The 11316-nt window shown below is 40.6% G+C and overlaps 1 protein-coding gene across 3 annotated transcripts in view; it reads left to right on the top strand.

Moving 5' to 3' along the window:
- Positions 1-1303: 1303 nt before the first annotated feature.
- Positions 1304-11316, top strand: part of LOC117246311 (phospholipid-transporting ATPase ABCA1) — a 215661-nt gene continuing 205648 nt past the window's right edge. For all 3 annotated transcript variants that reach the window (XM_078164219.1, XM_033610171.2, XM_078164218.1), the window contains exons 1-2: positions 1304-1444; positions 9286-9415. In XM_078164219.1, the coding sequence (XP_078020345.1) occupies positions 9350-9415 (66 nt within the window). In that variant the 5' untranslated portion in view covers positions 1304-1444; positions 9286-9349. The remainder of the gene's footprint in view (positions 1445-9285; positions 9416-11316) is intronic.

Here is an 11316-nt window from a genome sequence, read left to right as displayed (position 1 = left end):
GATCGTTGTGTAACTTTTCCAGCAAGAGACTCTGACGTACCGTCCATCTTTGAAACCACCAGTGAGAATGTAGAGATTGAGGCTAATGCACCTAGCCATGCTACAACTGCTGCTGACTTAGCAGCTCTATGCAAGCGTAAATGAGAGAACATCCAGAAAATGTTGGGAGAATTATCTCAGTTGCAACTCAGTTTTATACAATATACATAGCAGGTTGTACCGGCCCCATGTCTCTTTGAGCTAAGGGGTCCTTGGCCGGAAAAATGTTGAAGACCCTTGTGCTAGAGCATTTATGGGTATGGTGGAGTAGAGTGTATTTGGAGAGCATTAGGGTAGGAAAAAATGAAACTGCAAAAGCCATCTGGGGTGCAGACATTTTTGTTTGTTATTTCTTATTGTTTGTTAGCGAAGTTGTTTGATTGTGTTGATTTGTCATCAGCTCTTGTTCTGGTTTGAAGTACATATAATAACTAATAATTCCTTTGCATTTAGCTTTGGTCTAAAAGAAAAAAAATGTTTTGGGGTGACATATTAATGAATGACACACTAATGAACACAACTATCATCCAGTGTGAGGCTTCTTTGTTTATTCCCTGTCTAAACACCCATCTCATCTAAATAATTATGTCCTCCCTGTGCAGCTTTGGTATTATTCTTTATCACCTAGCATAATAAACTCTTAGCCCCCTTGTTACCAAATTATATAGTTGCTATAAAACCCTACAGTCGCTGCACTTAGCTGCCCCCCCCCCCCCATGTGACGCATTCAGTTGATAATCAACAACATCATCAACATTTTCAGCTCGGCTCCGTGTCACAGTAAATAAATACACCCCCCGTGATCCCATCTGGTCTCTGACCTCCTTCAGTGACGCTTCACTTATTAAAAAAAGAAAGATTAGTTTTTGGACTAATTAGCTCATGAATAATTTGTGCTAATTCAACAGGTGACTGAATTTCAAAGTTTAATGCAAGAATCCCTGCGAGACAAACTTACACAACACATGAATGCAAAAACAAGGCCAGCAGAATGTAGGGCAAGGCTCCCGTTCACCCTCCTCGCCTCATCAGGTAACTTAGACAATACTACAAGGAGCAGACATATGTGTTCTGCTACAGGGCTGAGCTTAAGGGAACATGCTGTGCAATGTACACCACCTGTGTGCTTCCTGGCTCTGATATTACCGTGGCTACAGTCGCTTCGACAGGCTCAGCAGAGGTCATTTGCATACTTTATGACTCTAGGTAAAAGCGCATAGCGACATGAGAGGTAGGCAGGGAGTATGTGTGTGCGTGCGTGTGCGTGAGAGAGGGAGGGAGAACGGAAAAGAGATGGTAAAAGTGTTGCTTTTTGCGTGACTCATAAAGGCCGGCAGTTAAAACCGGTCAAATCCATCTGTAGCCCCTAAGATGTGCTGATGGGTGCGAACCAAACAGCTAAGAGGTAGGTTGTTTTTGACAGTTTGTTTGCTCTAACAGGACACATGTTTTGTAGCCAAGCCTCCTGTGATGCTGCCTCTCTTCTCTCGCTGTTGTTGTTGTTATTGTAGCTTGCTCTCTACTCCTGAGGCTAGCTTGGGCTCAGGCCTGGGTGTCTGTTCACTTGTCTCTGTTTTCCTTCACCTGTCTTGTCTGTAGTGGATCAAATAGAGCACCGTAAGAGCTGCTTATCTTATTTGAAAGCGTTTAATAAACTGGTCTCCAGGCTGGCTGCTTTTAAAGTGGCAATAAAGAAGCTGTGAAGACAATTAAGGATTTGAATGGATACCTTTGTGTTACACAAAAACAGGAGGAACAGGAGTTTTCATCATTATAGTTTGGTTATAGCTGACTGCTTATCAGGAATTTCAAACAAGTTGGTATCCTTACAACATGTTTGCTGAGTCAAAAGGGGAAAGACGATGAACTTTAGCCCATTGTTACGTGTGTAGTGACGGTGCGTCTGCTGAGCAACATTACTCCAATGCTAATGATTTACACAGAGCTGAAACTGCCGTTATGACCAGTAGAGAGCCCGTGTCACATATAGTGTACCTTTGTACTGTGTACTGTGTCTGCAAAACAATTTCTTCTTGAATGACATCTCTTGATGATTCATTAAGTGCTAACATTTATCCCATAATTTTTTTTATTCATAATTTTCATTTGTTTATAATGAATGACTAATTAGCTGCTGAAAGTGATTGACAGGTTGCCCCAGGAAGCACAGTTACCAGAGCTTATAGATATTACTGTTCTCAAACTAATTACGTGTAATGACTGGTTTAATATCAGAGATATCATGTTGACAGACTCCAATATTACTGCTTAAAGTCTCTGTGATTAAAGGGAGTCTTTAATGCAAAAATGCTGTCTGAGTGACAGAAGTAGAAACACAGTTATTTTTAATGTAACAAGCTCCATTTTATCAGTGCTAATTCTAGATAATGTCGACACTACTTGAATTTAACCACGGTTCTGGTTTGATGATTTGTGCTGTCATGTGTGGTGTATTTATCATGGCCACACTTTTACTCATTATGTGCTTTCACTCACACACACGGCTGTAAACAATTAGTTTTATTAAAAGGCTGTTAAAAGAAAGCTTTTAAGGTGTGATTTACAAACCAGCTGTTATAAACCTACCTGATTAGTTGACTCATTTAAGGGTCTGTGTTGAAGATAAATTTAATAAGCAATTAATTAAATAGTTTTGATGAAAAGCAGCTTTTCACTCATCATCCCACATTGAGTCATTTATTTGTTATCCTCAAAGCTAACATGCTAACAAACTAATGAGCGTCAGGGATTCTAACACCAGAGTGCAGCAGCATAATGTTGCTTCATTGTTATCTCAAGCATGGCATAGTATTTCAAACAAAGAAAGTAACAACAGTACAGGTCTGTGTCAGCATAGCAAGTAAGTGACGTGTAATATTAATTATGTTCATCATGCGTATTATAGCATCTTGGCCTTAAAACAATCCTGTGCCACCAGGATTAAGACAGTATTTAAGTTAGGCACAATTGAGGGAAATATTTGATACATTTACCCTGCAAGTGGTTTTTGTAACATTCAATCCACACAGCATGTAATCATCATAATCTTTCTCATGAGAAATTTCACCATAAGAGTTAAAGTTTGAAGAGACTTAATTTTGTGTCAGAAAACTGGCCATGTTGCCATTTTGAAAGCTTGTATTTCTGATGTGTAAAGGCCGGCTTACCTTGGAATTCCACTGGATGCGTGTGCATTGCAGAATAGCAGCACTGGTTATCCGCTGCTTGCTCCGCTGTCTGTCAACGGCCACCGGCTGCATTTGCTGTGCGGAGTGGTGCAGCGCCGCCGGACAGCGGGAGTCACGAGGACCCACAAGATCTCGCGAATTCACGCATATTCGCGCGATATAACAAGATGTAGTTTCTATAAACAGAACCACAAAACCAAAGGAGTAGTAGGAAGACATCTCGGTGCACGTCCATGATTAACATCTCCTCGTCCATGGTGTCAACAGGGTGAAATGACGTCTGGAAACCTCTGACCTGTTGACTTCAGGCCTGCCTCCGTCCATTATGACGTTTTCAAGGTGTAGTGCAGAGAAATATGATCCACTGTGAACACTCTGTATTTTATTTTGAAAATTAACCGGATGTTTTATTTTGTTTCTGTGCACGACTTCCTGCCCCGCACGATCTCCTCTGTGCTGAATTGCTGTGTTGTGCTCTGGCATCCGGCAAAAATAGAAGCCCTGTGTATCTGTTGCGAAGGGCTCCGGAGCGCCGCAGCTGTGACGGAGCTGGAACGCAGCACAGCCGCAGCCGGTGGAAGTACACACATTGACCAGAATTGAAACGGATTGGTGCCGCTGCCGTTCCGGAGCGCAGACGCGACCAACAAGCATCTGGTGGAATTTGGGGGTTATACTTCTGCGTTGAATCTGCATTGTAGATCCGTACCCTATGCCATAGCCTCACTTGTACCTTCCATGAAATATAACTGTACATGGCAGCGATGCACACTTTGTCTGCTTGGTAGCTTAAGCTTAGTATATCACAGTAATTACAGTAAATGTCCAAATCTTGGTATTTTAGTGCAGAGTATTTTATTTTACATATTTTGTTATAAATATGGAGAGCAACTACCTTTCACTAGTTGAAACCTGGCTACTGCAATTTAATTTTGTTGTTTGCTGATCTGGTGGCAGGTGACATAAATGGTGGCATCCATCTTTGGGTCAGTGGACTCTCTTTCCCATCAGGTTAGCAGGGTTGACACAGGGATGGGGAAGAGAGGTGCCCCAGGGGGAACAGGTTGCTCACAGCCATTATAAGTAAGGTTTAGTATCACAACATAACTCACGTAGAGCTGGGAAACAGATTCTTGCAGCTACCACTGGTTGCTGATAGTGCAACACATACTGTACAATAGAGAGCCTGTGGATTTTGTGGCCATGAACTTGGGATATCAGATGACAGCGAGATGTGTCACCATCCTTGCAACTTGTGCAGCTTTAGTATCCAGAGCCTCAGAGTCTTGCATGTGATTCTCATGCGCATAATGCAATGATAAAAAAGCTATGTACTTTATGGAAATATAACATACTAAGCATACACATGGAGAGAGAAGAAAGGGACTGTGGAGTTGATTGACACATTTCTTTAGACATCTAGATATTTGATATCGCCATGAAACTGGTCGCTTGGCCTAGAATTCAACCTGCAGTTGCTCCATCTATGCTTGTTTCCGAGCAAGCAGGCAAGCATAAACTTGAAAAAGTGATGTTTCTCGTCTAGTCTTCAGATGTTTCAAGCGATATTTTCATTATATCTGTAAGTGTTTGCAATTTGCATGCTTTTATACTTTATTTATATAATTTCTGTTGCTACCTCCACTCATCATGCTGAGTTCAACGTTAAAAATGAACCGGCAGTGAGCTATTGTGAGCTGCTTTTCATCTGTTTGGGCGGCAGCAGAAAGCTGCCCTTTTTTTTCTTTTAATCCATATTTATCGTGTTGTAGAAATAGTTTTATTTCTTGTTCCCTCTGCACAACAATTTTTTTTGGGGATATTCTGCCCAAAACTAAAGGTTATCAGTTTTAAGGATCTTTTGGAGACATTATACACCATAGTTAAGAAAACCTCAGTTCTGTTAATGTGTCGTATTAGCACATTTAATCAGTTCAGATTATTGTTGTACAAAGAACTAAAGCAGCACGATCAGAGGTCATGCTGGTGATTAAATTGTACAGCAGTTAAATCACCAGCATGATCTTGCCGGTGTTTGAAAAAAAATCAGCATAAAACCAAGTGCTTACTTGTAAAACGTTAACCTTGATATAACATCTAAAGAGAAAGGTGTTGAGGGTACAACATAATGTATTCACCTGTAACTAAAACAAATAACACAAGCATCTTCTTGAACCTACATTCTACATCACAGTCTACAGTATGCTTTTCTGTAGTGGTGAAGTTGTAGAGAAGCTTTTGACAGAGATAGAGATAGAGTTAGAAAGAGAAGCAAGACAGATTGAATGAAGGAGCGCAGGGACCATTATACCCTTCAGAGGGCTATAGCAGGCCCCCTTGTAACGGATGTTGCAGATATTCTCTGCCGTCCTCTGCTCTCATGCTGTATGACAAATATTTGTGTACTCTTTCGATCATCCTAGGGGCTGAAATAATGCACTTTGCTGTCCCTAGTCCCCAAACGCCAGGCATGCATCAGCACTTACATCATCTCAGTACTCTGCTTTCCTTTTTTGTATCACTACGTTCTCTCCCTTTCTCCCTTCCGTGCTCTTTTCTTTGGGACTAATGATACCGTGATTTCAGCGCCTGATGGCCACACTCATGAAAAACAAGCCCAAAAAAATGGCGAGAAGAACTTGTTTCAGTTATTCTCTGTGCTCCTAGTCGTAGATTAAAATGATGATCTGGAAAACACTCTTCACAGTGTATAGTTTTTGTTCTCTGGAGAACTGTGTTCATTGTGTTTTGTAACACTGTGGCTGTAATGCAAATCACAATCATACCCTCTCTTGTTACTTGTTATCTGTTCTTTAGATGTGGAATTGAAAAAGAGTTCTTGAGCTGGGCTTTTCCACAACGCTCACCCACACACACACACACACTCACACACACACACACACGCGCGCCATCTTTTACAGACACATCTCTTTTCTCAGATACCGCACACACATTTTTGACGTATGGGTTTGAGTATATTCTTAGAGATGTTGTTTACCCTTCATGCTTGACGTGATTTCAGAGTGGAGGTGGTACCAAGCTGTCCTTCTCTTGCGCATTACATGTTTCAAAAGACAAGGCTTGAAAGCAGTGCAAGCCAATGCAGCACATACTCAATTATACAAGCATTTGATGGAGTCGAGTGTTCATGCGTATAAGCCTCTTTGTAAAGACACAGGCCATTTTACCCTTGTACAATGCTGCAACCACCATCTCCTTCCAAAGATGTTCAAAGTAAGCCATGAAGTGAAGGCAAAAGCAAACAGTGATTAGGTCGCTACCAGAAAAACTACTGTGTAGGAGGCGGTGCAATTATAGTACATTCAACCTACAGCAATCTCTGGTAAATGTCAAAAATGTGGAATGTGATAGTGTAACAACAGATCCAATAGCGGGATTCGACACAGTTGGCCTATACAACAGTACAAACTGGCATTGCCAGAAAAAAAAATGTTAGAGAAGTCTATGCTCAGCCAATAACATCTCACCAATATTCTGTAATAGATTATTGAACTGCCTAGAGTACCCATTAGAGCACTTTTTTGGCCATTTAGAAGTGAGGGAGGCTCACCTTTCCCATGACAGTAAATAAAACATCCATGAAGTAGCAGTAAATAATGTAAACACACAGAGGGAAGATGGAACCTGTACAGAAAGAGGAAATGGAGCGTTAAAAGGTGGCACATTTGTCAGGACTACCCTTGGGCTAAAAAGCCCATCCCCACCTGACCAGCCTTGTACACCTACTCTAATCTTAAAGGGCTCCACAGAGCATCAGTTGACATGCTCTGCAACACACAGCTAGATAACACACCTTGGCTGCTGAATATTAACAATTAATAACTTTGTTCTTTGAATGTTTTTGAGCATTTAAAAGCCATCCTTGCATGTGGAATTGTACTCAAACACATGCTCTCAAATCTAGCTTTCACTCCACAGCAAACAAGGAGAGTGTATTTTCTGTATGGAAATCTGAAATAAATTATCAGCATCCATTCAATATCATATTTTTAGTTACTTATGTTAAATTGAAAAATGACACATTTGTATACAAGTTAGTTTAGGATATATCAATGGTTAATTTTTATAGTGTGAGGTGTTACAGTATAAATTGTTGGTGTCAGACGCGCTAAGATTTGTGTTTGGCTTTGGTTGCCTGCAGGTAAACAGTCCTGTGGAGTGCAAAACAGGCAGAACGCATGGGCCACATTGCAAACTTAGAACCCATCGGCTATCATTTGATGATGATTCAGGGTTTCATTTGCTTTTTTCCGAATTTATCAACATTCTATGCGGATATCTGTTTATAGAGATGAGCTGTCTGGACCTGTCTCAAGTTTTAATCAAACTGTATACAATGAGTGGGGTGTGGAAGGAAGCCTTGGCCCAGATATCTGCTGGCTAGACCAGATGTCCCAAAATATTGGCCATAGCCCCAAGAGGCTTTATCATCATCAAACCATGGCCAGTGAGTTCTGGGATTGGGTTCTACCATACCATATATTATGTTTATATTGCAGAGAAAAATATCTGTTGAGTCAACCCTATTACACATGGAACAGATCATCAAATAAAGGTCTCCTCAGGATACCAAGTATAAATTCTAAATCAGCTTATGGTGCTTTCAGTCATCATAGTCTTCCTCTCTGGAATTCTCTTCCACAAGAACTGAGGTCTGCAATGACAGTGTCTTCTTTGAAAAGCAGACTTTAAAAAGTCTTTTTTTCCTCAAGCTCTTAGTTCAGTTTAAATTGTGTGGTTAATTTGTGGAACTTTTCTTTTAATCAGTGTTATTATTCCCATTTTAATAATACCTTCCTTTTTCATTCATGTTTCATTGTAATACTTTCTTGCACTATACTGTTCATATGTAATTCCTTCTTATCTTACATGTGCTCATCTTTTATGTTATTGTAATCTATGATACTGTCTGCTGTTTTTGCTTTTTATTTGTAACATATTGAGTTTCACCTGTTGTTTGAAATGTGTTCTATTAAAAAAATGACTTGACTTATATTCAAATGTATGGCATATATTATACCATACATTTGTAATATCTACAATTGTACATATTCTTTCCAGTGTATGTCAAAGAGTTTGTGTTGCAATGGATTAGACCTAGCTAACCCCAACTATCTGTATTATTTAAATAAAATTTAAACCACTATCAATAACAGCTGTTCTCAAACCAATTTTAAGGAAAATACTTACATGTTACATACAGCAGATTATTGGCTTCTGGTTACATACATGGACTTAGCACAAACACATCACATGAATATCAATGATCAAAACCATGGGTGCATTTTTCATTGACAGAAAAGACACTACTAGAACAAATTTGGAATGGTAGCTTTAAAGTGGTGAACTCAATTGTATAGTTGGACTTAAAACCAACTAACAATACTAGGTAGTGAATGGGACCTCATGACGAGCCAGTGAATGAATGGTAGTCAAAGGAGGGACTGTCAGCTGTGGAGTTTTTAATAAAGGTCATACTTGATGTAGCAGTGTAAAAATGCCACGGCAGATCTATTTGTTTATTATCTGTGTAATCAATGTTCAGTAGCCAGTAAAACCTGCAATAAATATTTTACAGCAATCACTGGTCCACATGAAAAGTGAGGCAGTTGCCCGTGAAGTTTCTCTCTTTTATTTTCCTCTGGTCACCAAAAAAAGACTGATTAATTGGCAGAGAACTTGTAGCACAGTGGTGGTTAATGAGACAAAGCGCACAGTTTACTTTGCCTCATCCCCCCTTAAAGAGGAAAAGAAAAGAGATTTTGGTTTTGACCTAATAGTTTTATATGCAGTACATTAAGTAAAACAACCACATGGTCTTTAATAAAGAGTCTTTATACTGTAGATCCAATTTACGCAACCTCCACGTGAGACATTGCCCCGTCCTGAGATTTGCTGAGTGTAGGTGATAATAATTCTTAGAACAGGTGCTGCACCATAAGCCCCGAGGCCTGGGGAAGTGAATGATTAGTGGCACTCCCCCAAGATGCATTGCTCCTCTGTATTAAAACCAAACTCTGCCTTTTATTCCCTCCAGGGTTTATTAAGTGGGCCAGTTGCCATAGCGACGCTTTGGCAGGATATTGCCAGGATAAGCCGTAATGGGTCTCCTGACGCAGTTCACTCTGCTCCTGTGGAAGAACTTCACTCTACGGAAGAGACAAAAGGTACACTTCTGCTCACCAGCCTCCTTTTCAAATCAACGTATATCTGCTAAAATTTGTCAGCAACAAAGGGAAAGCGAGGATATGGTCCCAGGGTTGTGTTATCAAGGGCAGCTAAGTTATTCATGAGAGGGAAAGGTAATAGGAGGGAATTGCTACGAAAATTGTCTCCTATAGAAGTAAGTCGCCTTTAACTCTCCCACTAGAGAACAAGAACAATCTTACCTTAATGCCGACCAATTCGAAGTGTCACCTTCAATATTTGGAGATCTATCTCTGCACGTTATGTCACATTGCCTGTGTTTTACTTCTAACAAAGCCAGTCTTTGGCCTAATAGAACGGGATGGGGAGTGACGAATGTTAAATGCTTTGTTTGAAGGGCAAACACTCTTTCTGACTCTTCTTACAAACTCACTGACACAGCCTGTCCTCTGCAAAGTGTCATTGCAGTTTACAGAAAAAAATGTTACCAGACCTGAAGTTTGACTATGCGATCCTGGAGAAAGATAGTTGAGTGTTGAGTCTAATTTCCTGGTCAAATACCGGTGACCTTTTGTTGGTAGTTGGACGGAACCACCAATCCAAAGCATCAGTATCTGACAACCTGGGAATGAGACCCTACAATCACGTATCTTTCTCCTTTCTCCTGCACCTTTTAAAGGTTATTGATATTAACCTATCAACTGAAAACTCAAATACCATAACTGATGTTTCAGCTGCCCTCACTCCTTAATATACCAATTGACACTTCAGCTTTTGCACAAAAGTGATACTTTGCCTATTTTCAACCAGTTTGTGTCATAACAATGTGGGCAGTATGCGTAAATTAACTTGGGTAACTTTCCTCCATCTTGCCAGTGCCCATATCTCCCTGCTAATCTCCTAGCTAATTTGCTGGTTCCTGGGCTGTTGCTGGAACTACAGATTGTACATCCACATTTTCATATGTCCGCCACCATGGACACAAAGAGTACAGAGGCAGATTAAGAAAGAGAGGCACCCCACTCTCACAAACTCAGACCAGGCTTACACCACGGACACACCGGACGCGGAACTGAAGCACAGCGCCCAGCAGCGGAGGCAGTTTTCAGTCGGTGCCCATGTTAACCTGTCTGACTGTCCACACAGGCCGCTGAGCAGAGCGGAGTGCCCGCAGAGGCTCGCACACTGCAGCACTTAAGTTTGGTGTCTGGTCTATTTTTCACGCGAGCCGCAAGCGCTTTTGTCAAGCTGGATAGAGCGGATCGTACCAAACAGGAAGTCCGACACAGAAAAGATGAGAGAATCCGGCCAATTTTCAAAATAAAATAAATTAAAAAAATAAAAGCCTGTTTAATTATGATGTTGCTTGTCCGTCTATAAATATTTGTTCAGTTTTTTCAACCTCCATCCTGAAATACTCGACATGGCGACCACTGTCCAGGCGTAGTTCGGACACAAGGTGATGAAAAACACCATGATCCTTGCTTTTTTGATTGATTGGGTGGGTGGACTCATATTCGCCTTCTCCGTCGTCGGAGCCGCCGCTGCAACAAGTAGAAAGCAAGGACTCCTTCTCTCTACATAAGCATGCACTGAGGAACGTGAGGAGAAAATACCGCATTTATAATTTAAAATAACACAACAGTGCATAACCGAACACATTTTTCAATACCCTAATCACTTCATTACAGTTTTGATTTTGTGTCACCGAGCCTACAGACATAACTACATAAATAAAATGGTCAGAACAATATGCTCTATTCATTCGGTGTTTATCCAACACGCTCAATACATGGATATGCAATGACAAATTGTCATTAACTAATTATGTTATAAAAAACGATGAAAATATGGAATTACCCATGTTTAAAATGACCTGTTGAAGTGAAAAAACGAGTACTGACGGGAACAGACGAGTGGA

The sequence above is a fragment of the Epinephelus lanceolatus genome, chromosome 22 (assembly GCF_041903045.1).
Source record: "Epinephelus lanceolatus isolate andai-2023 chromosome 22, ASM4190304v1, whole genome shotgun sequence".
Classification (NCBI taxonomy): domain Eukaryota; kingdom Metazoa; phylum Chordata; class Actinopteri; order Perciformes; family Serranidae; genus Epinephelus; species Epinephelus lanceolatus.
This window is presented reverse-complemented; position numbering and strand designations above follow the sequence as displayed.